Source organism: Scophthalmus maximus, chromosome 15 (genome assembly GCF_022379125.1).
Source record: "Scophthalmus maximus strain ysfricsl-2021 chromosome 15, ASM2237912v1, whole genome shotgun sequence".
NCBI lineage: Eukaryota > Metazoa > Chordata > Actinopteri > Pleuronectiformes > Scophthalmidae > Scophthalmus > Scophthalmus maximus.
The window spans coordinates 11,584,785-11,612,318 of record NC_061529.1 but is presented as its reverse complement, the minus strand read 5'-3'; the positions used below and the strand labels follow the sequence as shown (position 1 = coordinate 11,612,318).

Here is a 27,534-nt window from a genome sequence, read left to right as displayed (position 1 = left end):
GTTACTCACTGATTTTCAAGCAGGTCATGATCGAGAGTTACTTTTAGAGGTAAAATACCGAACGCAGGATTTGTAACTGCTTTTATTGCACCGTTAATGTTTTTGTGCGAACGCCACAAATTCAAATTTGTAACAGCGATAAGCCTTTATTTTGAAAGTCACGACCGGATGAACTCGTTTTTCATCCACACCAGCATCGAATGGGTAGCGTTGGGATAGGCCATAACAACCACCCAGCAAGGCGTTGTGCTACTATGTGGGGAAATACCGAATCGAACCGAGAGTAAAAGAAAAAAACCGTTCTTGTTTAGTTTTCAGTCGAGCTAGATGCCGAAAATATCCGGCCGAAAGTCGACGCAAGTGGAAACGCTCGCGCACTGGAGATCAAATGTGGACGCTGACGTCGAGCCGTGCGTAATGAGCAGAGTTGGAAAAAGAAGGTGTTGAGCCGCATTTCTTCTTCTTCTTCTTCTTCCTTTTCCTTCTGTCTGCCAGGGACAAGTTGGGCTCGAGACGGGACTCACACGGCGAGGGGAGCCCGGGAGCAGCCGCGGCCTCCGAGCTCTCCACTCTCTGGTAAACCTGTCGCCCGCCGAGCTCTCGACACTTTTCGCATCCTGCTCGAAGTAAATTGCGGTTGTTTTTTTTTTTGTTTTGTTCCGGAGGGGGTGAAGTCGCAGCGCCGCGGCGGAGGTAGCCTGCCCCTAGCCTCGCAGGGTATGCTACTAATTACAGGGCTGTGGTGAATACGACTCCTCTCGCTCGGGCTGAAGGGAAACATTTCTCCATTTATTCCCTTGCCATCCTCACCGGCCGAGACGAACGACCCGCTGGGTTCGTGCCCTCGGGAGCGGAGCGGAGCGGGTCTCCTCCGAGCGGCGGCAGCCCTCCGGGAGCCCCGGGACCCGACACTAGCTCCGCGTCAACGGTGGGCCGACGACGACTCTGCGATCGATCGACCCAGTTTTCACTTTGTGTTTTTACTCTTATTTCACCTCTTCCGTGTGCGCGATCGGGCGGCCAGAGAAAGTCCAGGGTGAGAGTGCAGCCCCCAGTCCGCCGTGGACGAGCCTGCATGTTGCCGTTGTGCTACACGGCGACAACAGTGTCTGTCATCTGCAGACATCTGTGCTCCGCTCGTGGGTGAATTTTGAGCCATAGACATCGGCAGCAGAGAGAATCACTTCCTTATTAGCACTTTGAGATTGCTTTTAGCAATGAAAAGTGCTCTCTATATATGAAATGTATTATTATTAGTAGTAGTAGTAGTAGTAGCAGTAGTAGTATCCTGGATGAATTTAAAGGTCAATGGTTGCTGCATGTTTGCAGGTAGGGTGAGTGTTAGGGGTCAGGCCAATTCTCACACAGCCCACATTGCTGTTTGCTCACCCACATCATGTTATTTTTTCTATCCCAGGGAGTTCCTCTAACAATGAATATGGTGTTGGTTGATATCACCATCTGTTAAGGTGGCGGGCAGCCATATGCACACTGTGATAATCCTGTAGTAATCTCGCCGAATTGGTTTTCGCTATCCTCCACACCGCGTCTTCTTCCTCTGGGTTTTCTTTTGGTTTGTGTGTCTTTTGGTTTGGAAAGGGCACGTTTGTGTTTTGTACCCTCCAGCATTTGGGCTCCTCTGTTTACCAGGTCAAGTACTCGGTGTCAGCGCTGCAGTGCTGTGTAATGACATGTAATTATTGGAGTTACATGCTCAGAAGTCCACGACTGGCATGAAAGGCCGTGAGCTTGCAAGTACTCGCCACAGAGTAACTGAGTGAGCTGGACTTTGGCCTGAGTACTGTTTACCCTGGCCAGCTGGATGGGGAACTCAACAAGGAGCATTGACAACTCATTTAAAATAAGCACTCATTGTTTCCTGAGTTGCCCTTCATTCTCTGGAGATTGACTGCCAGGCTTGTGTTTGTGTAGTTATCTGTGTGTGTGTGTGTGTGTGTGTGTGTGTGTGTGTGTGTGTGTGTGTGTGTGTGTGTGTGTGTGTGTGTGTGTGTGTGTGTGTGTGTGTGTGTGTGTGTGTGTGTGTGTGTGTGTGTGTGTGTGTGTGTGTGCGTGCATGCCCCGTTCAGTTTCGGCCTGCGAGCAGACCTTGAAAATGTCTTTCATCCATTCGGTCTGTGTCACTTAAGGTGTCACGATGTTTTCACTCAGAGGCATTAACTTAAATGAGATTGATTAAAATATATTATTAATATCCACAGTTTTGTTTTCCTCCACAGCAAAAAGAAAAAGGAAGAAGGTATTCTGCTGACAGCAACATAGCAAGTGAAATGTTAAATATGCAGGACTACGGTTCATATTGTTGGTTGACACAGGCTAATCCAGAGGCTGCCCACCATGAGTCATCGTTGTGGGTACTTTTGTTTCCTCTGTCTGTCTCTGTCATTTCAGTCGCCGTTTTCTAGCCTGTTCGGATTCCTGTAGTTTCCGGCAGCTAACCTGTAATAAGTCCAATGGCCTGATTCGCTGTCATACTGATTGACCCGGTTGTCAAAAACACTGCAGGGTTTAAACGGTCTTCTCTGCCTCTAAATCTGGTCTCTCCACCTATCATTTAACTTAGATCATGAGATTATTATTTTCACAGGAGTCATTTAGTCATTTATTGTTCCACCTGCAGTCCATTTTCCACTTGCACGCCTTGCTGTGGGATGTGTGCAGACGCATCAATACCGTAGAGGTCACTATGTTAGAAAGTACTGGTTTTCTGCTCACCGCCGCATTGCTTATTATGACCCTTTTAGAGCGCCTCTGATTGTATCAAGTATCCAAAGAGTCAAACGGTCTATAATTACAGTCTGAGGCAGTATTTCTGTCCAGCTTGGTTTGCAAAGCGCATAATTGCCAACTCTCCCCAAAGATCATTTAACAGACTTTGTAACGGTAAATGTTTTTTCCTTGTACTCCCCTAACTTTATTAAAACCTGCAATCATAACAAGCTATAAGTTGACATAATTTGTCTGTAGTTTTGTATGCACTAGTTGGACAAGACATGCATCTTCCTTTGCTATCGTATGCAAGTCAAACAAGTACATTTTTGTAAAATGCAATTAATGGACTAATTAGAATAAAAGCTCTGAAGAAATCGAAAGCTTTAAAATACATGGCTAATTTGCATTTTGCACTTACTGTGTTATTTTACACAGGCTGTTTATGGGATACAGTATTTCATAGTTTCTGCTGTTGCTGCGCTTGTCATTCAGGGCTGACTGTGAAACTGGAACAGTGATTGCTCATCTCCAGAAGTTTAGGTCATTGAGCCTTACATAGATGACTATGTGATGGTGATTTCATCATTTCCTTCATATGATTAACCGTGGGACCAAACGGTGTAAACACCAGCTAGGCTTCTTTGAACCATTTCAGAATAGCAATTGATGCATTTAAGATTCGTAAACTGTTACTCAATACCCAGAAATGCAAGAAATTGAAATTTCTCAATCATGTGCTACACTGCACAAGTAAATCTTCACATCGCTTTTGATTGTTGGAAGTCTTGTCATGACATCTTAGCTTAATTTTGTCTTTCACTTTGATTCAAAGTGTTGACTTTGTGCTTTTCGTCGGCTGAGCTTAAGTTTAGTGGAATGACTTGTCGAAGTCTTGACTGAAATAATAAGAACATCCTCCTGAGATCTGGGGTCGCAGACAGGAAAGGGGACCCGCATACCTGCCTCTTCCCCTTTCTCTGGCCATGTTGAGGAAAATCCACATTAATGATTGATAAAGTGCCCTCTGTCATTTGAATAATACATCGGATCCTGTTCTTGTGCCAAGCATTTTTGTATGGTAATGGTTCGGTGGGTGGCAGGGGCTCTGTCTTTCAAACCTCTGCAAGTGGCTGATTAAAAAAACTAGTCCAGGCGTCTGAGGCAAGGTGGGCAGTTTGAAGGTGTGCACATGTGCACACTGTGTAGTGTGCGCAGAGAGAGAGAGAGATGTAGTTGGGGGCAGGGAGTATCTCCTGTCACCTCTCATTAGGGACGCATAGTCCAGCTCGGCCAGCGTCTGCCTTCCCCCGTCTGTGGCACTGCCCTCCTCTGCTCCCAGCCTGAGCTCAACAGAAACACTGTTTCACTCTAAACTGCAGAGAAGTGTCTTAATGTTCAGCATCAGAGAGATTATGGCAGAGATGCTGCTTATTGAACAGTTCGAGTCAGGTCTCAAGGAAATAGCTGTCCTAAATTATGCTTTCAGGATTCTGTACTGAAGCTGCAGTTAAATTTGGTTCACTCTTTTGAATGAGTTGAAGCTGCGAGTGTTCCAATCTGAGAGTCAGCATATTGTTCAATTGATGCGTTGGTTGCTTTGTTTTATCCTGCCTCTGCTGTGCTCCTTTGAGGACCCCCTTCCCCTCCACCCACTTTAGTAAACAAGATGGTCTATATCTCAAGGGCTTCCTCCGCTCCTACATATTCAAATTCTTTTTCTAATTTTGTCCAAATGAATTCCCTGTGAAGACAGGGCTTATTTAAAGCAGTCTAATGAAATAAAGATCAACTAACGTATTTTTATTGGAGTGCTCTGGTGTGACTGCTTGGTGACTATTTTGTGTGCGTGGAGTAAAAGGCTGTGGTTTTCCACTGAACCCTTGGGAGGCTGCGGAGTGCTGCTCCACAGGGGCAGACACAATGATTTATTAGTATGGTAGGCAGGAAAAACTAGCAGGCTGAGATAAAACAGATCTCCCATCACACTCCATTTCTCGGTCTTGTTTCACACAGAAGAGAAAACAAATGTGGTTATATACATATAAATGTCCAGAGCAATGCGAATTACATTTCCAAGTTTCTTAATGATGTTTATGAAAGGGCATATTTATGCAATCCTACCTTAGATATAAAAGCCATGGAAATTGTAGAATCTGTCCCGTTGGTTTGGAAAACAGTCACAATGATTTTGATCTCCAATCTAATTGTTGGCAGAATTGAGCTGGATATACTCAGTGTGTAATTAATATTCTGATTGGCTGGCAGTATGCTCTGTTAATGAGGCGCCCTGTTTTCTGCTAGCTCTTCAACGGTGACAGTACAAAAGAGAGAGAGCAGAAAACCTACTGGAGCGTCTTGGCTGTTGCCATGGCTGGCAAGACGAGCGTTAGGTGAAATGACCATATGGAGCTATTTGTAGTTGCTATCCCTATCTCGAACAAAGATTTCTCTGTCTTTGAATTTTGTTATGGTGACCCCATGAATTAACAGCCACCTAAATAATTTAATATCTTGCCCTGTAGAATCAGTGTCACAGTGGCGGTTTGCAATATGGAGTAATTCTCTTTCAAGGTTTATGCAATATGTAGGCATAGTAAATCAAAACTATGTGGACCACTTTCACAGCAGATGTTTAGAGTAATCAGAAAGCAGATTTGGTACTATTGGCATTAACAATGGCTCCATTCTGTTCAAGTGTCAGTGTAAAGGCCAGGACACACCAAACCGGCGGTCGGCTGTCTGAGCTTGTCTGATCGTTGATGCGTTTCTATTGTCCAAGTCATGGCGATGTGTTCCGCACCGTCAATACTCGTCGATGAGATGGTTCTCTGCTGAATGGGTGTTGGAGTCAGTTGATGAAAGAGATCCCTCTGATTGGCTGCTCGGGTTTAGCGTTTCTAGAGTGCTGTGAGAATGGTAGGCAAGATTGCCTTGTTTACGCTTTATGGTGTTTGGCCCACTGGACATCATTGGTTGGGTTTTCTAGTTTCCTTTTCTGAACAACGTATACAAACTACCGCCCCCTGATGGTATCAAGAGTTATTTCCTCACACGCAGGCGCAGAAAGTACGCGCTAGTTGACCGTTCGATTTAGTCTCTTGGCGGTGTGTTCTGGGTACAATTCTGTGTGCCTGACGTGGCCAGACAAATTCTATGAGAGCAGATAAAGCAGGCGGTTTTAGTCGATGTGAGTTGCTTGACATTGTGTTGGTGTGTCCCTACCTTAAGACAGTGACAGTGTAACAGTGAGACAGTAGGACTGACGCAGCTAAAACAAAAGTAAAGACCTATTGAGAAATTGTTACAGGACTCAATAACCAAACAGGAATATGTTAGGCTAATTAATTGTATGGCAAATTAAATCTACAGCAACAAGTCCAGTGGGGTTAGGGTAGTAGTCACTGACCACAGTGGATCAATACAACTAGAAATATGAAAAGGGAATAGCCACTGCTTTGTGTATTCACATCATGCAAGACTTCATTCAAACATTTCTCATAAAAACAATGCTGATAATGACTCTCAGTACTATCAGCTGTGACACAGTGTTTAGATGAGTATATCTCTACTGTCATGAACTGAATAAAAATGTAGTTAGAGAAATAGCCTGGCGATAAATTTTAAATCGTTATTTAATGAGAATGTAACACTAAGCAGCTTGGCTTTAATTGATCTGCCATTGGTCAATGAATTGTCACAGAAATTGTGTTATGATTATACACAGCATAGATATACTTGTGCACTACTGAAATGGACAAGATGGGCAAGAGCAGACTATGTTGTGCATCGTACCAAAACCAACATACATCTGCATTAGATTTGTTATCAACTTCCAGTTAAAGTTTCCTGAGGGCCAAGCAGAGGAAGTCACTGTTGAAGATTACAGATAAGAGCCTGAAAACACAGTCGTCAGATGAAGACTATCTCTCTAAAAAACATTTTTAGCATTCCAAGCTTGTTAAATTGCCAAGGCCGCTTTGATTCATGTTTGCACTGAAATCAATGTGGCTGAAACCGTGTGATTGATGGTAATAGATGTCCTTCTCTTCAGCTTCCTTTAACATTGATGCCCCAGGCCATTCCTCATCCTTGACAGGATCCAAACTGTCCAAGCTCATCATGATGTAATCCCAGTGAGATGTTAGTCTGCAACATTAAAAATGTAATCAGTCTTTCTTCAACATCTCTCTCTCTGTTCTCTTTCTTATCCCTTCTTCCAGGCATGGCAGGCTGGGCCTGGGGCTCTGAGGATGCTTCAGTGGATCAGTGCCTGACCCTCCACTAAAGGAATCGAGAGGAATACGTTGTCTGAGCAGAATGACTCAGCAAGAGGGGGGACCCCCACATAGCAAGTGAAGAGAAGTGAGGATGGGTGCCAATGGGTCCAGCTATCCACACTCATGCTCCCCACGCACAGGGGGGAATGCACAGGCACAGCAGACATTCATAGGTAGGTGTTTTATCTGTGGTTTAATTACATGTGTTGTGATTGGTATGCGTGGTCATTTCAGATGGAGCATTCTGTATTTTCAGTCCAAATCTGATAAAATATCGCCTGTAAGATGAACTATTGGCCATAAAAATGTTTTCCCCACTCTCTTCTGAAATGAAATATTCAAACTATAGTCCTTAACCCAATTTGGCACCGCTAGAAAGACATAATAGGGGTCTAGCATGGCCAAACTCGCACTTTAGATTAGATTAACCTGCTTCCACGACAACTAATGTTGCAAGAGGTGAACACTGTTGTGCATGAGAGCTCTTGAACTGGCCCATTGACTCATACAAATGACTCAAATGTGTTTTAAAAAGCAATGCATTTACGTCTCTCAGCTATATGGATGGATGGATGGAAGTGTTATGAGGGGCAGATATGCAAAGAAACCATTGTCCATCATGCGTGGATAACCAAAATCAAGTATCTGGACTAGGTGTCTTGTTAGAGTGCCTCACTTTTCTGCTGACTGGCATAATGGCTACAGAGCCTCACATTTTAACAACAGTGTTGTCAGTGTCAGAAATACTACAGCTATAATATTTTTGTCTGAATTGTCTCATAGAGCAATACTTTTTTTTCTTTTCTTTTTTACTTTTTATTGTTCCCCTCACAGCTACTTGTCCAGCTTCTTTGAACATTTTGTACTCGCATGCACGTGAGAAAAAAGTCTGATATATTAGGTTGTGTGGTACTTCTACACATGCTTTATGTATTACACTATAAATTATGTATTACTTATATTTAAGCAGCATATTCCGTTGTTGGAGAGCACGGTCCATTACTCTGTTGTGAATCATGTTAGGAGATATCTTTGGTACTCCTAAATTAGTGTGGGTTTCTGGTTTAGTCCTTTAAATCTTTCCCTGCAGCCCCCGGTGCCAGAGGGTTTGGAAAACTGCTTCAAAGGTGGATTAACAAGAAAAACCCCAAAACATTGCTAATACTTCTACTTTTAATGTCAAAGAAGCCAAAGTATCTCCCGAGCCCCTGACACCTCTGAGGTTTGCTGTGGTTGCTTGGTTCAGCTGGCCTGGGCCGCCGATGATTCACAGTGTCAGAATAATTACTATTTGGGTCACACTGATGGATGCTGAGAGAAGGGCAGGCGGAGAGGATCTCCTTGGCACAACCTCTTCTGACGTACGAGTCCTGTCACTCAGGCCAAAGATAACCGTGTAATTGATGGGACCCAAGTATGCGAGTGGCCTCAAGTTCAATGAAAAGTGCAAAGCAGGACAAAGTCTTCTTTGAGCTAATTGGTTCTTGGTGATCAAAAACCAAAACGAAATAAAGGGGCTCTGTTGTGTTCTACTGTTGAACTACATCATGATTCAGATCCAGGTCCAATGTGTTCTTGGCCTCATAGAGCCGGCCATACCACAGGGGTGCCAGAGACAGATTGTGTTTCTAGTTGTCGAGTGAAATGGTGTTGGAGATATGAAGTTTCATGTCATCAAAAGACTATTTATAAAATGAAATATCGAGGAACAGATGTCATCACAACTATTATAGTTTTGTCATGAAGTAAACATATTATTCGCACTTTGTTAATATTTTTGTGCAATTCTTGTACCACAATTCTTGTGAAACTAACCTGCATGTTTTTTCTTACTAGGGACCTCATCCTACTCTCAGCAGGGGTATGGCTGGGAGTCCAAGCTATACAGCCTGGAGCACGGCCATGAGCGGCCCGCGGACAGGAAGAAGAAGAGCCTTGGTCTAGCAACCCTTAAACGGAGGTTCATCAAAAGGAGGAAGTCCAGCCGCTCAGCAGATCATGCGCGGCAGATGCGGGAACTTTTGTCAGGATGGGACGTCCGTGACACAAAGGCCCTGGTGGAGGAGTATGAGGGCACAGCAGCCCTCAAGGAGCTGAGCTTCCAGGCCAGCCTGGCACGTGCCGAGGCCCCCAACTTGCAGCGGGATCTCGCTGCCCTCTACCAGCACAAGTACTGCACAGATGTGGACCTCATCTTCCAAGGTACTTGCTTCCCAGCTCACAGGGCCATCCTGGCCGCCCGCTGCCCCTTTTTCAAGTCTCTGCTGTCCTCTTCCCCTGGCTACGGAGCAGAGGTTCTCATGGATGTTGAGACAGCTGGCATTGATGTGCCGATGTTCTCCGCCCTGCTTCATTACCTGTACACTGGGGAGTTTGGGGTGGGCGGAGCAGAGGATACCAGGCTTCAGAATGTGGATGTGCTGGTGCAGCTCAGCGAGGAGTTCGGTACGCCCAATTCACTGGAGGCTGATATGAAGGGCTTGTTTGACTACATGTGTTACTATGATGCTCTGCTCAGCTTCTCCTCAGACTCTGAGATGGTGGAGAGCTGTAATGAGAGAGGGGCTGTGGCTGCTGCACCAACAGGGGGCTCAGCAGGCAATGGGGGGCCCAGGACCCCGGATGAGGACCTTAGGGCACACAAGGCAATCCTTTCGGCACGCTCCCCTTTCTTTAGAAACCTTTTGCAGAGACGCATCCGCACAGGAGAGGAAATGACAGAGCGCACATTACAGACACCCACCCGCATAGTGCTGGACGAGTCCATCATCCCACGGAAATATGTGCAGGTTATTCTCCACTGCATGTACACAGACGTGGTGGAGCTTGGCTTAGTGCTGCGGGGCAGCCCCTCAGCAAGTAGCCTTGGGGAGGTGCAAGCCCTTGTATCCGGAGGCCGTGGGGCCAGCACACGCACCGAGGAGGCCATGGAGCTGTACCACATCGCTCTGTTCTTGGAGTTCAGTATGCTGGCTCAAGGTAAGTCATAATCTCACACATCTATAGCACACAAACACAAATTGCAGCACATGACAAGTTAAAAAAAGATGTTCTCTTTAGACATGGTGTGATGATTACAGCCGTCTTGTTCTTTGTGATTATGGCAGGGCAACATAACCTTTGGTCTATATCAGGACACATTACAAGATTTACCGTTAAACATGACTTTGATTATATCTTTCACACATCAGTGTATGTACTTCCTCTATAATGCTGGTGCAATTCATATGTTAATAATGAATCTAATGCTTTGCATAGCTTTTGTCATTTAACAGACATTTTTTCAAAATTGTGATTTTAGTAATTTAGGACATTAATGGATTCATGATGTGTTGATAAATTAGTTTAAATGTCCAGCTCTGCTTCTGAAACGTAATGCATCTCACAATTCAGTTGTGTTTAATTCCGTAATAAAATGTCTACTGACTATAAATGAGTGTCATTGCTGCCAGGGTCTCAGCAAGGACAAAACGCTTGTGTAGATCTACATCTGTTTTTTTTTTTGACTGAATGCCTCACAATATAACAATCTACTCTAATCTGTTATTACATGCCTCTCACACTGTGTCTGAATATTCTAACCTCTTTAAAATAATATTATGCACATGTTGCCATATGTTAACATATAGGCTGGTGTTAAGCAGCTTGGCAGACTGTGATGGGTGTTAGAGCTGCTGCGGCTGCCAGAAGCAAATTGATGCAGGCTGGAGTGTTTGTCTGAATCTCCAGGGTCAGACATCTTACTGTCTAATACATGCAGTGCATCCCAGTTTCTGTCAACACGTCGTCACTGGTCCTCTACTTTCTCACCGGCCTATCCTTACTCGTATGACATTGGCTTTTTGACTCGCTGTTTCAGAATGACCCGAGTAACATGCCAAAGGTTACAGCCAATGTTTGACACGGGCCACTCACTTTGTCACGCTCACCTCGTTCCAACACACCTAATAGAGCTTCCCCTTTATATCAAGATAACCTTAGTGATATGCAATGCTCGTTGAAGCATATTTTAAACGCACACCAAAAGTCTGATGTTTTGACCCATCCATCTCCACTGTGAATCCAGAGAGAGGTTGTATGATTTTAATTAACTTGTCGATGAGATGCATTAAATCATTTAGGCATATGATTTTAATGCCTCATGCTGTATAATGAAATCAAAACAGTATAATTTTCCTCTTAAACACAAAGTTTCAATATCATTAAACACACCAAAAATTCACTCAGTAATTGCTTGTTGTGAGTCAAACACAACAAGCATTTTGGTTTGAATTACTACATGTGTATACATAGGGTTCAAGGTTGTTTAGTATATCATGATGCAATGTTTACGGGTGTGAATGTGCAGATATTTGAGCTTGAGGATGACAACAAAAATGTGTCCTGTCAAAAGATAAAGGTAAAAAAAAACAAAAACAAATTTTTTTTTAAGACAATGCAATCAACAATAGTAAACCTACTTGTATAATCTTTTTTAAAAGCACAGGATTAGTACTGGGCAGCTGCTGAAATGCTGTGTTGACTGTGCTGAGCCACGACTCAATCACCTCTGTAAGACGTGTGCAGTGATCTGAGTAGCACTGTACACCGACACAGTGCACACAGCTGGTGAGACATCACCTCCCGCCCCCAAGCAGCAGTGTCACTCTCAGGGTCAGTCTGGCAGCTTAAGCCTGCAAGAAAGCAAATAGTGTCATCTCCGCACACCATCACCTCCTCTTCCCTCCCATCCCCCCCACTCCAACAAGCCCCTACTGAAGGGTATTTTTATCCCCTCTCTCCTCCCTCTCCCACTGTGTTGCACAGCTCTAAACAGTTCCCATGAAACCTCAATGTGGAATGCGGTAGGATGGTTGAGGTTGACCTGGTGTCATTTTGTCTAAGTCCCCTTGCTTTGTCTATCCTTCAGCTTCCTGTTATTACCATCTCGAGCTCTTCATTCCACTCTTTATTTCATTTTATTTATGTGCCTTGCACATTGCAAATTGTAGAATAGTTTTGCCATCTGTGGCTTGATTATGAAACAAGAAATTTGTCCGTCCCAACCACTGAACTTCAGTAGCAGCCATGTCTCTTCAGGAGGCAGCAGAGAGGTTCATGTCAGGGGTTTCATAAGAAGAGAGCCCCCTCATCTGTCACCCTGTCTTCCCTCTCGCATGCTCCTCGACCGCTGCCCTCAGGCTGTGTGAAGCTCCCAGCCCGTGGAGGTTTTTGCAGAGCAGCCTGAGCACGCTGTCATTCTTCCGTCTTAATTCTCAATAGGTGCATCCCTTTATGACTCCATCTCACTCAAGTGGCAACCAATATTAAAAGCCTTATTAATTTTTCAAGTGCATCACAGAAATGATTGCCTGTTGGTGTGGTTTCAGCGTGTGTAGTTCCATCTCTCCCTCCATGCTCACAGACTGACCAGTGCTTTCAGTGCCCTACCTTGTGTTTGCGGTGCATTGACTGAAGGCCCAATCCTTGAGCGACCATCAGACATGATTTACATGCACAGACTTGTTTACAGGCCAATAAGTGCAGTTGATGTTTTAAGTGGCTTTGGAGGCTTTGTGCTCCATAAACACGGAGCTCCAAAAAATAACAGCAAGATAAAAATGCATGCGTCCTCCAAAGTTGGAGTAGTGTGGAGCTGGCTGTTGCTGTTCCTGCTTTTGTGTTGATATTCTTGTCAGTGCTACACTCCATTGGACGTGGCATGACACCTGTGGAGGCGAGTTGGTGTTAGATATGATGCTGATTCTAATCTCCAGCTCATAATGAAAGAGCTGCATTTTAAGACTGGCTGTCGCTGTGAATTATAATGGGCCGACACAGAGCTGAGCTGTTTGCTTTCCTGTGCCACTGGTCCCCAAGTGGGGAATTGTCTGCTTTTTGTGCCTGTGTGTCCGCTTTCAGGAGAGGGCAAAGATGCAAAGGTGGAAGGCTGAAACTTGCTAAGTCACTTTCTAGAAGACGGGCAGCACAGGGATGAGTAGTGGAAATGGAGGCACAGAGCATCCATTCACTCTTCTAGTCTGTCTACAGCTGATAAAAATAAAAATAGGCAAAGTGCCTGGGTCCACATTTCAACTTCATGTCTCCGTAACAATGCAGGATTTCCATTCTTCATTTAAAACACTGCACGCGTCTGCTTTTCATATTTCTAACATTCCACTACAACCACAGACACAAACAGGGAAGTGCATTGTGCACCTATGCATGTATATGAATGTGCATGTGTGTATGTGTTCATCTTAAAAAATGTGTGAGTTGTGACTGAACTAGGCTTGCCGTGCTAGTCTGTGTTACTTCACCAGCCACACAGTCTGTTTCTTTTTTTCATTTTGTGTATGAGTGGTAGCAACCGTCTACCTTCATCAATATTAGAGCTGTCCCAAACGATTATTTTTCAAACGATTAATCTAGCGATTATTTTTTGGATTAATCGACTAATCTAACGATTAATTTGTTTTGGCCTGTGGTGCGCCCGGAGCCCCGCGAGACCGGGATCCCACCTCAGCCGGTGCGCGCTGGCCCTCACTTTCAATGCGCCACGGGGTTTCAAGTAAGCGAGCCCTCTGACTCGCGCGTGCGTTAGACTCCTTGGTCAGTGTTTCAAGACGGGTCGGGTGGGTTGCCGACATCGCCGCAGACCCCTTGCGCCTGTGAGTGTGGGCCGATCCCCGCCCTGTTTTGTAGAAACACTTGTCAATTCGTCTGTGCACAAACTAAAGTGAAAATGTCTGCTTCGTGCAGAGCAGAATCACATCACGGAAGTAACAGAGTCTTATCAGGTGATGAGAGGAGAGTTGACAGACAAGGATGATGAGGATTTGGTGTCAACGGACGGTAAAAAGAAAAATTGAAGGTCCACTGGCTCACTGACGGGCAGATCAATGTGCTGCTCGCAGCTCTACACTGAGGCAACAGCGCCAGACTTCGTAAAGCTCTCATGTTATTACAAGAAGTGAACTGCCACGGTAACAAATGGGAAACACTGCACACAACCTCATGTGCAGCAGAAGAGTGAGGCTAACATTGAAGATCTCACTCAGTAAACGCTCTATAGATACTTTCCTGTATAATGACCGGTGTAATGGGTAATACCAGTGTTGTCGCAAGTTTATTAATCGGTGGGAAAGTTTCCACTCCGTGGCATCCCTAGCTTGAACAGATCTTAAGCCTTATATTCAAAAGAAAAAGCATCCCTGGAGTCATCGCTCTCAAGTGCAGTGTCCAATTTCCCAGAGTGTATGCTCAAAGTGGTGGTTTGGGGGCGGAAAGGCAGCTTAGATCTTTTAGTTTAAGATAAGAGCTTCCCAGAGGAGTGTTGCCTCTGGCCCAACCAAGAGCTGATGGACAGGATAGCCTGGAATGAGGAAGTCGGAAAGCTTGTATTTCAGTTCAGTGCATCTCTGGCCGGACGTCAGTCAGTCTGGCTTTATCTCCACGGATGTTCATTTTGAATTAAACATCATTGATCAGACAAAGTCTAAGAATAAAAGCCATTGAGGCTCTGGCTTGTCAGGGATTGGCTCAGATTGCCTTACCAAACCAGTCATATGTTATGTTAAGTGGATGTGAATGACTAAGTGTCTGGGAGTCTTTGTAGACAGAGGAGCAGGTACACCATTCCCCGAGCTTTCTGTGGCTTTTTAATGCAATTTTGATTTATGTACATCTGTTTACATATTTGCAAAGTGTGCATGCTTGTGAACCGGGCAGCACATTGTCCCCAGGCTGTTGTGTTAACTTATCAAGGTTAAGAGGAGGCAGCTTGAGACTGCAACACATCAAGGTATCAAAGGCATTTCTGCCAGTTGGTGTGTTACAGAGTTAAACCGCTGCCTGCTGTTCTGGTATGTGCTCTGATTTAGGAAATGCAGTTAGGAGGATGTGGGGCTATGAGAGTCTCTGGGTCAGTGAATACAAGTCAAAACTACTGATGGTCTGGCTGTGGCTGAAGACTTGCCTCTAGTATTCCAATAACTGTTGTTAAATCAAGATCAGAAGTTTGTTTTTTATCAAATGCTATAAGGCAAACTTTAACCACTGGACTTTTTTTTATATATGTTACATTTATGCCCATAGACAGATTTGAATTGATCGTCTGTCTCATTGTCTCTCCCAGGTTGTGAGGACATAGTCGTGGAAAGCTTGTCTCTGGACTCACTCGTCCCCATCCTGAAGTGGAGCTCCCAACCGTACGGCTCCAAATGGGTCCACAGGCAGGCCATGCACTTCCTCTGTGAAGAGTTCAGTCAGGTTGTCTCTTCGGATGTACTCTACGAGCTCAGTAAAGAGCACCTTCTCAGTGCAATTCAGTCTGACTACCTGCAGGTAAGGAGACATCGCCTGTCAACCTGTCCATCCAAAGTTTCAGAAACATGTGTCTAACTTTGTTCACAGTGGTTGCTTGGTGAAAATGCAGGAAACGCATACACACATAGATGCATTAACACAATCCCTGTCTCAGTCGCAGACACACTCGCGCGCGCACACAGACAGACACACAGACACTAAGGGTCTCCAGAGTTGAGTTGACACCATTCCCTGGAGGGAAATGCCTTCAAAGCCACAACCCTAATCAAAGCTGTGCTGTCATCTGCTCTGCCAAACTCCTTGGACACCAGACCAGATGGTTGAGGGGAAGTGTTGTAATCCAACTACTCACATACAAACCAAGCAGGCCTGAGCTATGCAGGGAAATATTGTATTTTCACCGTAGCCTCATTTAACAGCTTCCCAGTTTTGTTCTTGAACAATATCTAACCTTGTCCCATATCTCGCTCTCTGTCCGTCTCTCTTCTCTCTGTACCTTGCTCTCATTCACAGGCGAGTGAACAGGACATTCTGAAGTATGTTGTTAAGTGGGGCGAGCAGCAGCTTATTAAGAGGATGGCAGACAGGGGTAAGATAATACACTCTATAATTACCCTCTGAGCAGTCCCCCTAATGACTCTGAGGAAATAACCCACTCACCAGCCTCCAAAATACACTTAAAAGCGTTACAAAAAGGAGACAAACTTTACCCTTCAAAAAAAGTCAGCAGGAGTGGCTCCATACTGATTGGACATGTCAATGGGCCCTGACCCAATAAGCAGTTCTCTTCTATGGGGTTTATGATCAAGGTTATTAATCATCATTTGATATAAGTGCTAGCAACCTGCTTTAGAAATCTGAAACAGCATTGCTAAATTGAACCTCACTCCATGAACAGCCAGCAGGTTGACTTGAAAGCATTAAAAGCAGTTGCATAGTCATGGTCATTATGCATTATATTCAAGAGCTGCTAATGGCCATTCCTGTCCTCATTTACCCAGAGCCCAACCTGTTGAGCGGCACAGCTCACAGCGTAAACAAGAGGGGAGTGAAGAGAAGAGACCTGGATGTGGAGGAGCTAAGAGAGATCCTGTCTCCCCTGCTGCCCTTCATCCGAACTGAGCACATCTTACCTCCGAACAGTGACGTCCTTGCTGATGCGGTCAGTACTGCTTTAATGTTTTGTTCTCTCTCTTTCAGCTGCAGTGCACACCTTAGTCATTGTGACTTGAAGCATTGATCCACATTTTTCATCCTGTTCGCAGCTTAAAAGAGGGTTGATAAGCACCCCTCCCTCAGACATGCTGCCCATGGCTGAGGGGGGAAAAGCCAATGCCTGGTTACGGCAGAAGAACGCCGGCATCTATGTGCGTCCCCGCCTCTTCTCTCCTTATTTGGAGGAGGCTAAGGTAAGGCTGTTTCACGTGTGATTAATTAAGCTTCCAGACACTGCAGAAAGTAGGGGATTATTTTATTTTTTTGTCCCATATAGCTATCATCAAAGAGAGGAGAGTTTCCTGAAGAGGACAGGCTAATCATTAAGCAACCAAGTGTAGAAATGTGTGGCCCTGTTCACAGCTTAGTCGTGCTGAAAACCCCCCATGCCCAGTTGTTGTTGTACACACTCACCATTTTTACCATTGTTAGCTCCATCTTCTTGACTGAAATTAATTTCAATTTACATACTTCCTTAATAACTTATAGGCCTGCCCCTACACATAGGGCATAGATTTATTTATTTGTTTATTAAATCTTTGGTCTCACTTGCCTTCACCTGTCTACCTGTCCTCAGTCTGTACTCGATGAAATAATGGTGGAGCAGACAGACCTGGTGCGCTTGCGACTAGTGCGCATGTCCAATGTCCCAGACACACTCTACATGGTCAACAATGCTGTGCCTCAGTGCTGTCACATGATCAACCACCAGCAAATGGCAGGGAATTCAACAACTGCTCCGTCGGTTGTGGCCAATGAGATTCCAGGTAAGTAAATTGTTCACGTATGGCCTGATGGTAATAGAAAATGGGGCTCATGTCAGCGAATATCCAACCTGCTTGAGTATATTGAAACATGATGCTGCTCTGTGGCTGATTCCGAAGGGTGACCCTAAATAATATTCCAAATTGTGTCAAGCCATTAACACAATTATAATCAAATGACTGTGTTTGTTATGTTTGCATCTTTCAGTGCCTCAGCTGTCCGTGGTGAAGGAGATGATCCGGAGGCTGCTGGAGCTGCGGCACACAGAGCAGGTCCAGAGAGCATACGCCCTCAACTGTGGTGAAGGAGCGACCGTCAGCTATGAGCTGCAGCTGCGGGTGCTCAGGGAGTTTGGTCTGGCAGACGGAGCCACTGAGTTACTGCAGGTTAGCAGAAAGCAGAAAATTTGTCCCTAGGGGATTAGTTTGTCGATACTGTCATACTAACTGGATGGTAAGGCTGAGGACGGTGACAGACCTCAGACCTCATACAGCAGACCTGGGCCTTGAACAATCCCAGACAAATCAATCTTTAGAAAATAATTTAAAATATTTTTTTCTTTTCTCAGGACCACAATGGATATAGATCTCTAAAGCTCCAATTTTTTTCTTCTCTCTTCAGAACCCGTACAAGTTCTTCCCTGACGAACGGTTTGGTGACGAGAGTCCAATTCTTGCTCTGCGCCAGGTGGGTCGTTGTCGGGTAAACAGCAGCCCAGCCATGGATAGCATGTTCACAGAGCTGGAAGGGGTAGCTGGCTTCCACCCACCCTTACCTCCTCCACCTCCCCCGTACCACCCCCCTGCCACACCCAGCCATGCTCAGCTCAAGGGTGCTTGGCGACCCCGTGTGCCCATGCCGACCCCCACCCGTTCCTTCTCCTATCCCTGCAACCGCACCCTGATACAACGCCATGCAGCCGCCAAGCATGGCAGCTCAGAGTACTCCTCTGTGCCCAGGCCCCAGCCCACAGACTGCACCAACCCGCAGGCCATGGGCCGAGCTTTGCTTTCAGACCAGCAAGTGGTGAGTGTATGTGTGCTACTTCCTAGAGTCCTCGTGACGTTTTTGTTTATTTAATTGCAGCTTCATGGTTTATGCCTTGGTTCATCAGCAGCTCAGTTGTCAGGTAACATCACATATTTGTACATGTTCTGTGTTGCAGATGAGCATGGAGCCTGTTATGAGGGAGTTCATGCCCGACATTGCGCTGGGTGTCTCAGTCATGTCCCTGAGGGAACAGCACATGGTAGAGATGGACAGAGATGGCCCTCACAGCCCCATGGGCCCTTCAGGCCACCATCTGCCCCATGGGCCCTGCCCTTCTGTCCGCCTCAGCCACGGCCACGGTCCTGGACACGGCCACACCTGCAAGAGACATGCTCCTGAACCCAAGCTGGAGGCTCAAGCAGAGTTCCCTGACCTGTACGACTTTTCCTGCCGACCTGCAACCCCGACCTCCAGTCACCCTCTGCCCTCCTTTGCAGGACCAGACCTCTACAGCCACAGCTGCAACCCCTCCAGCTCCTATCCAGCCCCTTACATTTCTGACTCTCAGCCCCAAGGCCACATGCAAGGACGGACGGCCCCAGACCCTCTACGTCTGGATGTCCTCAGTATGACTTCTCAGAGGCATGATGGAGTCCTTGTCAGTCCTTCTGGGGCCCAGCCTAGGATGGGACATATCCCAAGGGGGCGATCAAATGAGACAGACCTGACTCATGGCTTAGGCCATTTACGGTCCCCCAGTGGAAACATGGACAGCTATGAGGAGAGGCACATAGGACCTAGAGATGCCCCAGAGGACATGGTTTTATCTGGAGAATCATCAGGCCCGAGCCCCCTCCAGCAGCCTCACAGGAACAGTGTCACGGACGAGATCGCCAGAGACCGCAGGTCACCCAGCAAGCCTGACTACCCTTATAAGAAATCTGCACTTTAACCCCAGTTGAGGGCCAGGGGTTGAGTTGAGAAAAGGGAAAAAAGTGATGAGTGGCTGTCCATCATTATGGACGGCAAAGCACTAAATGTGTGCCTGCATATACTGTGTGTGTGTGTGTGTGTGTGTGTGTGTGTGTGTGTGTGTGTGTGTGTGTGTGTGTGTGTGTGTGTGTGTGTGTGTGTGTGTGTGTGTGTGTGTGTGTGTGTGTGTGTGTGTGTGTGTGTGTGTGTGTGTGTGACAGGAACAAGGTCAATGGTTGCTATTTATAGGATCCTTTCTTTTGTCCTACCTCGATCACACTGTGCCATCCATCACACAGTCAGAGTATGGAAGGAGTAAGAGCTGTAAGTTAACTGTCAATGCTTGTAAATGATCTCGGCAAGCTTCCCTAGTCCTGCTGGTTTAGTGGATGATTCGGGCTCTACTGGGATGGATTGATCTCTTTGAGTTGGATTGTAAAGCAAGTTTGGCTCTGTACTGTGTGAATCCTGCATGAGGAGGTCACAACACTAGATGTAGCTCAGTTATGAACCAATGGTTAAACAAAGACCGCATTCATTAGCTCTGCTGTCTCTTGATTATTTTCAGCACAGAATGGGGAGATGGCTGGATTGGAATCTCCGTTTACACAAGCGAACAATGGCACACAGTCTAGGACAGAGTATAATGATAAAACGATATGTAAATACGTTTCTGGCTGTACTCTTTTCCTCCCATGACTTGTATTTCCATTCCTTCCTGTAGCATGCCTATAGCAACCCACCTGACTAGTTTTCCCCTCCTGGCCATGGTTCTGCAGTGCTGATGAGTAATGGGCCGAGGCTTGGTCACACAAAGCAGGAATTGGATCCGACAGGAAGTAGGTCATCAGAGCTCGTCATTCTCCAGTAACCCTGTCTGATAATTGTGTCAGGCTTCAACTATCACAGCCTCTCGGTGTCTAGCTTAGAGGCAGAAGCCCTGTGTTTTTTTCTGAGTGAGGGAGGGGGGCGGATGGGTTCATTACTGAGATACAGTAGAAAATATTGGGGTGCCATGGCAACTGACGCACAGTTATCAAACGGCGTATCGGGGGATTTGTCGGTTCTGCAGCTGGAACAGGTGATTGTGCGTGTGTGTGCGTGTGCGAGGATAACTTTAATACACAGGTGTTTAAGACAATCTCAGTAATGTACACTCCCAACTTTAGTCAGGTCTGTTTGTACATATCAGAGAGTCTGAGATGATTAACCAGTCTTGAGCACAGAGTGGTGGTCAGTGTGCAAGAGCTCCCTCTGGTTCTGTTTAACCCAATAGGATGGGGTAATCGAATCAAAAGCCTTAACCAGTGCGTGTTTCAGCTACCTTGAGTCAACTAAGTATGATGTCATTATATCGCAGCCCCTGTTAACTGCTCGTTTGACTGTTCTGTTCACTGCGGACACGTTCACTGCAGCTGATCTTGGGTGGTGGAGGTAGATTTAACTAAATCCAAATGCGAAAAAAACATGTATACACACACACACACACTCCAGGCCTCCCATCTCATCGCCTCATGGGAGGTTGTGGACCAGCACGGTCAGTGTTGATGCTATTAAATATACTGTTAAAGAGCCACAGCAGCTGTAGCTCCACAACCCTGCAAGTACACACATAAAAGCCTGTTACAGCCAACAGCTGGCACACAACCTCACATACGCGCAAATCGTTGCACTGTAGGAGCCACCTGTTTATTAGCTGAAGGGAAAAGGAACAAATGAATTTCGAACAAAAAAGGAATCTTATATTGAAGAAAAGTTTTGGCGATTGCAGGCTCACATCTCCAATAGAAATTGTATATAATGAATTTGAGTTTCACATGTTCTGATGAATTTTTAATGGTTTCTATCACATTTTAGTGGTCGTCGAAGGTTTGTGTTTTTACTGTAGTGGACAACACTGTGTACTTGTCTCTGTCATGAAATCTCACTCAGAATGTGTGGTATAAAACAAAAGGATTGTGTCTCAAACTATTCCGTTCTTAAATGTTGCGCATTTAGAGAAGTCTGTTCAATATTGTAGGTGGTGTGGATTACCATGTTGTAGAGGGGTTTTTTTTCTTCTTTTTTTTCTTCCCTTGTTTCCCTTGACTTTAAAAGTAACAGGAATATGTAGAGGATCTGAGGATATTAGCACTCTGCTTAGCAGTGAAGAAGTTGCCAAGCAGAAAAATTATTTTTCCATCTTGGTTGCTTCATTGGGAAAAAATGCAAAACTCCAAGATTCCTCCCCATGTTCATGTTGGGTAGTTGTTTTATTTTCCAGGACAATGTTCCATTGGATAAAAGTCCTTGTTTTGCTCTTTGCTGTAGAAAAGTCAGTGCCTTCCCCGCCTGTGGCTGGGCTTTTATTGGAGAAGTGACTTTGATGTCTATGCAAGCCCTTTTCTACCAGCTTACCAGCCTGCATCAAATAGTTCTTTGAAATCTCATGTAGCTCGTTTTGTGTACAGTGTTATTTAGCACCTTTTGGAAATTGAACCATCTTTAATGTGTGATTGCTTGTGTTGAATTATAACAGGTACATTGTACTTGTATGGTATCTTATAAAACATGTTTGTAGATTAATATTAAGTTGCATTTAGTTTCACTGAATCTATTTTTCTACTGTCGCCTCAAACGGTGCATAACAGTGGTCAACTTGGGCATCCTCAAAATAAACTGGTTTGATATTAAGGAATTCACGCCATGTCATTTGGGTTGTTTGCACACTAGATATGTGAAATCTTTATTGCGAACATTAATTCACACACGGCAGCAGCAAACGTACACCAGAACGTCCTCTTCACCTTAAATCTTAATGTAAAAAATCAGGTATGTAGCCCAGCATAACTGAGTGGACAAGTTCACAAGAATGTCCATGGAACCATCGTGTTCATGTGAAATACTCTCATAACAACCACACAGTCCCAACGTTTTTAAAGCAAAATGCTGAAACAATATTTCTTTTGATCACAAAGATCCATCAATGTGCATTTAACAATAAATGTTTCAGCAGGAACTTCAAGGTTAAGGCATCACACTCACAATCAATTAAAACAACCAGGTGTGAAAATTACCACCAACATTCACAATCCTCATTTTTAGTAATGCCATCTGAAAGTTGCATTTTTTCAACGGTAACTTGAACTCGTCCTCTTAGCACTAATTGTTCAAGCTTAAGGATCACATTGGTTGCAGCAGAAAGCTCTTTATTCAAAAAAGAAAAAAGGCTCATCTTCCACATTCAAAAGCCCCATATGAAAGTAGCATATGATGGTAGCAACGTGGCCTCCTTCTTACTGGTATCCTGCATTGGTTCTGCGTCTTTTTCTCGCACGCAGCTCCTCAAAGAACTGATGCACAGCTTCGACTGTGACCGTCTGATAGAAACGGGGAAGTGAGTTAGTCATGCAAACAAAAAGGACCAGTGTCCACCAAATATGACTGCAAAGCCCATGGGTAATCAATTAAATACTGTCCAGATTAAATTTGCACTTAGACGGACATTTCTCACCTTTCCTTCAGCCACACACTGTTCTAAAAAGGCAGTGATCGAAGTCGTCATCTCATTGTAACCTGAGGGAAGGAGATGGGATTAATGAATCCACGTCAAATCTCAAATCACCTCTCCCTTGAAATACACTTCACACGATTACAAAATTGACCTCAGATCCTCCCCGCCGCCCGTCTGCCCGCCCCTCATGCTCACCGTAAATGATCTCCAGCTGCTGTACGCGGTCCAGCGAGTTCGTCAGTGCCATCAGTGGGTGCTGCCCAAACGGCTCATTCAAACCTTTGTTCTCATAGGCCAGAATGGTGTCAGACTGATCCATGAGAAACTGCACCTCGGCAGCCACGTAGGCCCTCTGCCCACACCAATGTGTGAATAAAAAACGGTCATTAAAAATAGATGCTGAGGTGCTTCGTAGGTTCTGTTACATTACGCATGATCAACATTGAGAGCAAACACGGGCGTTGTCAAAGCCTCTATAACCTGAGAGCTTACTATTTGTGACCCACCTTGCAGTTTGTGCAGGTGCAAAGCTCGGAGCGCCAACTGTACGGCCAGAACACTGCTCCCTGTCTCTGCCTCTCCAGCCCCTGGGCCTGGAGCTCCTTTAGCCTGCACGCCTCCGTTTTGGTCGTGGCCTTTCCGGGGCTGCCAGTCATTTGCTCGTGGGTCCGTTTGCAAGGGGAACTCTGGTTTGCCTCTTCCTGCAAATAATAACAGAGGACAGCGTGAGTTCCTGTGTTACGCTCGCATGAAGGGACAGACAGTAACACCTGGGCTTTGTGAAACATCGCTGCACACAGCTCTGCAGACTCATCCGGCGATGTCTCAAGGCGACTGACACGATGACATGATTGGGCGATGAAAATCACCAGTTTACAGTAAGCAGTCCTGTGAAGCCTGGCCAAAGCTGTCTGCAGAGCAGGAGAGGCAGTGCCTCATGGGTCATTTCTCCTCTAATTACCCAGAGGAGGGGAAAGCACGATAACGGGAGCTGGAGCCTGCTCTCTGGGCTATAATCCTCCTCATTGCACTCCAGCCCCACCTAGTGGCAGACTGGCATCAACATGATTACAGCGAACGGCACAAGAGTCATCAGGAAATGACACCATTCCCCCCAGCACCCACATAACCTGAAAGAGCAGATCATACCTGAATTTTTTGAGTTTCTCTCATGAAACTCAGGAAGTTGCAAATGAGAGAGAGCCCTAAATGATGTCCCTTGAGTACTTAAATGTTAAAATTAGCTTTTTACCCTTTAAGCATCTGATTTGTGATTTGTGATTCGTCATCAGATTTTTTTTTTTTTTATGTTTTGCTTTAAGAAAATCCACGAGGCCAATTAAACTCCCCACTATTTGGTTTCATTCTAAATATGGCAAACCTTCCATGGAAACGAAGGCAGAGGTTCTCATTTCCATGTTTCTCACCTCCTGCTTTGTGTACTCAACACTGGTGGACGGTCCCTCCTCATCCCCACTTGGACTTGGCTCACAGGCCTCCTCCTTTTCTCCCTGTTCCTCGACATCCACCTGCACCTCCTCCTCCTCCTCCTCCTCTTCAGGATGACTGACGCTGATCACAGGGGCCACTGAAGGGAAAATGAGTTTAAAAATGATTCTCCTGATTTAATTGTTAAATGTTTGCAAAGTTAGGTCTCGTGTATCTTTTACTGACTGTGGCAAGCAGATCGGGAGAACGAGTTACCTGCAAAGTGAGCAGCATACGTCCATAAGAAGGGAGCTTTGTTCATGCAGGCCTCACACGCCATCTCCTGCAGCTCCTCAGGGTCCACTACAGTGCAGCCCAGATGCTGTAAAAGACAAAAAAAGAAAGACTACATGAAGAGCACAAGACTTAAAGTGGAGTTAAAATGTTAATCAGAAGTGCTCAGAAATACTTTCATAAAAATAAACAGACTCATGCCTACCCTGCTGTGAAACCAGTCCTCACAGACCACACACTGAATCATCTCATCATTGACCTTTTGGGTGATTTAAAAAAAAAAATTGTATTGTGACAGTTTAGAAACAGACATAAAAACAGTAGATTTCAAACAAATTATCTAAATTGTGTGAGAAGAAGCTCAAACCTGATCGTCTGCGTCTGGGTACGGCCGGTCACATGTGCAGTAGAAGCCACTGAAGTTGTGATTGTAGTGATTTCTAATGTTTTCCTCATCCTTGGCCTGTGAACACAATGAGTGGAATGACTTCAGGAAACTGAATGTGCATAGCATACAAGCTGGGTTATGCTCAGAAATGATGGAAGAAGCGGACTTACAGTATTCAGCTGGCACTGGAAATCCCGAAACTTGCTATTCCCACAATCACAGCGGAAATTTCTACAGGAGAAGAATACAACTGCGGATCACGACTGAGGACCTCAGCGATGAGGCAAACAGAGGTATACAATTTGTATTATCAATACAACACACATTTCATCTAAATACCTTTTGGTATACAGCTCAAAGATGTCGTGGCCATCGTGGCATTTATTGGCACAGGCCAGACAGATCCCAGCAGGCTCTGCAGCACCGGGGGTGCAGGTGTTGCAGGCAAACACAGCCTGTCTCTTCACATAGCCCTGAAGCAACAAACACAGGCTTTAGAAATGTACATTTATTTAAAACATCACGTTTTAAAAGGACTATATTTCTTATTTAAAATGATCTAATAGAAGGAACAACACACACTCGGGGTAAATAGAAATGCAGCAGTGACACGGGTGGACTATAATATCATTTCCCCATAGTTTCATTAGTGTCCTATACAAAATAAGGACCCATTAGGGTACAAAGATTATAGGGGGAGGGATGAAGGCGATGGCTGCAGGGATGCGGCGCAGGGAAATCTTCTTACCCGCGAATAGGAGCAGTTTTCCGGGTCGCTTCCAGCCAGAACACACAAAGCCTGCTCCAGCTCCTCCTCGTTGTCGACGATGTCGCCAAGCTCGGCCTCCTCTTTATGTGCAGCCATTCTGGCTAAAAGAGTGAAATGGAGGAAGACACACACACACACACACACAGAGAGACACACAAAGACACAGAGACAGACAAAGACACAGAGACAGACAACTGAGTGCGAGCAACGGAGCGGTGTTGACAGACGACTGTTCCGGGCGGGAGTTTGGGCCGAGACCACGTGGAGGAAGTGACGCAAGATGACTGATCAATAGATGCTCCCTGCTGCTGTTAACAATACTTTCTGTATTTATTAATCTATGGTGTCGATAGAGATTTGACTTATTTAGATGTATTTCTTATTTTATCTTAGTAACCACTTTCAATCAATGCACTAGTTAAAGCATTTAAAAAATGATGGCTGTTACCTAATGATGTATGAATGATTTACTGATCAGCTATAGGCTACTAATAAGAACAGCTTCAGGTTGCCAGGTTGTGAACATTTTTCTCAACCTGGCATCCAGAAAAACCTTGAATGACTTGACCACGTTTGACATGCAGAGGGGATCTGAAGAGCAGAACACTATTTACTTACAGCTTATTACGGATTTCTTTATCTAACAATATGTTTAACAACAACATTACAGAGCAGTAGGAGAAACACAAGCCACAAGATTTCGACAACCTGGCAACGCAAAATGTGTCGTTTTATTGATGTTATTTTCTCACAGGTAATGTTATTCAGGATTATACAGAATGCGAGAGGTATCTATCAAAGCTTACATACCTGGTTGTCCTGATGGTACATGGTCCGGAGAAAGACTGGAAAGTGGCCTGTCCTCCCCACAGCCTCCAGCAGTGTCTGTTTTGTTTAGTTTTCTTTTGTTTTCGTTTATTGTTTATGTTATACTGTTGTGCTATACAGTTATATTGTGTTTTTTTCTTATTGTGTTTTGTTTTTCTTGTGTTTTTTACAATCCTATGTTTTTATATTATATTTTTATTATATTATGTTTGGTTTTGTTGTAAACATCATGTTTTTTTAATGTGTTCTAAATCTTGAAAATGTCTTAAAAATAAAATGATGTTGTATGTTCCGCTGGTCTTCCACTTGATGGCGCCACTGTGCCGTGTGTCTCTAGGAGCCCGCCGAAAATCTGAGCTCACTGCTGCACGGACGAAAGTAGACTACATCTCTCATTAATGCAAACTGCACTGGGCCAACAAATACAAGATCAGATCATTGTGCAAACGACAGTTTGTTTGTTTTTAACAACAACAACAACAACAACCACCACCACCACCACCACAACAACAACAACACAAACCGGTTTACAGATCCACGTTTATTCTTATTGTACATAGGATGTTGACCAATAGTGAAACTGAATCCAGGTAACAGACTGAAAATCACAAATAATGTCTGACAAATTTCAGCATTTTATACAGGTGGTTAAATCTCAACAACAAACTGCATCACGTGAAGAGATTAATAGAAACATTCATTGAATGTACAATTGACCAGCAGCCATTCTACTGATTAATGTAAATTGTAGAAAATTCTTTGTTCTTTTTCTGGCAGAGTATACGTTTTTTAATCAATGACAGGTTTCTTTATTTTATATTTGTATTTTGATTATTATAAAAATGGCAGAATACAACTTCTGTGAGTCTTGTGTTATAACTGAATATATTTCAGTTTTGGTGTTTTGCTCAAACAAAACAAGATATGTATCTTGTGTTGCGAGGAACATTTTTTGGATTCATAATTTTTCCACAGACAAAGTCCATTAATCGATTCATCGATGCGGCCATGTGTACTAAATCGATAAGGAGGCACGACGGGGCGTGAAATCACGTCAGAGAATGTGACCCGCCAGGCG

The 27,534-nt window shown here is 44.8% G+C and overlaps 2 protein-coding genes across 5 annotated transcripts; one reads left to right on the top strand and one right to left on the bottom strand.

Moving 5' to 3' along the window:
- The first annotated feature begins 183 nt into the window (after nt 1-183).
- btbd7 (BTB (POZ) domain containing 7) lies at nt 184-21,933 on the top strand. 4 transcript variants are annotated; one of them, XM_047327314.1, is made up of 11 exons: nt 184-440; nt 6,951-7,180; nt 8,844-9,986; nt 15,124-15,332; nt 15,828-15,903; nt 16,316-16,476; nt 16,580-16,723; nt 17,107-17,296; nt 17,502-17,680; nt 17,916-18,326; nt 18,460-21,933. In XM_047327314.1, exons 2-11 carry the CDS (start codon nt 7,099-7,101, stop codon nt 19,234-19,236), a joined length of 3,372 nt encoding a protein of 1,123 aa, XP_047183270.1. In that variant the 5' UTR covers nt 184-440; nt 6,951-7,098; the 3' UTR covers nt 19,237-21,933. The 4 variants fall into 4 exon arrangements, with proteins under 4 accessions (XP_047183270.1, XP_035465241.1, XP_047183269.1 ...); XM_035609348.2 differs by having other exon boundaries at nt 184-576; nt 17,916-18,320; XM_047327313.1 differs by having other exon boundaries at nt 184-576.
- Nucleotides 21,934-21,947: 14 nt separating this feature from the next.
- On the bottom strand, nt 21,948-26,515 carry LOC118285632 (putative E3 ubiquitin-protein ligase UBR7). Its single transcript, XM_035609359.2, has 11 exons — nt 25,608-26,515; nt 25,199-25,332; nt 25,030-25,090; nt 24,839-24,934; nt 24,677-24,730; nt 24,454-24,559; nt 24,177-24,337; nt 23,256-23,450; nt 22,945-23,101; nt 22,750-22,811; nt 21,948-22,615 (listed from the first exon to the last, which is right to left on the bottom strand). The coding sequence occupies exons 1-11, from the start codon at nt 25,722-25,724 to the stop codon at nt 22,532-22,534; spliced, it is 1,227 nt and encodes a 408-aa protein (XP_035465252.2). The 5' UTR covers nt 25,725-26,515; the 3' UTR covers nt 21,948-22,531.
- Nucleotides 26,516-27,534: the final 1,019 nt, after the last annotated feature.

Coding starts and splice junctions, on each gene's coding strand:
- btbd7 (XM_047327314.1), top strand. CDS start 7,099: ATGGGTGCCAATGGGTCCAGCTATCCACACTCATGCTCCCCACGCACA. Junction 16,477..16,579: donor GTGACGTCCTTGCTGATGCG/GTCAGTACTGCT, acceptor TCCTGTTCGCAG/CTTAAAAGAGGGTTGATAAG. Junction 17,681..17,915: donor GAGCCACTGAGTTACTGCAG/GTTAGCAGAAAG, acceptor TTCTCTCTTCAG/AACCCGTACAAGTTCTTCCC.
- LOC118285632 (XM_035609359.2), bottom strand. CDS start 25,724: ATGGCTGCACATAAAGAGGAGGCCGAGCTTGGCGACATCGTCGACAAC. Junction 24,935..25,029: donor TCCAGTGCCAGCTGAATACT/GTAAGTCCGCTT, acceptor TTGTGTTCACAG/GCCAAGGATGAGGAAAACAT. Junction 22,616..22,749: donor AGTGTGTGGCTGAAGGAAAG/GTGAGAAATGTC, acceptor CGTTTCTATCAG/ACGGTCACAGTCGAAGCTGT.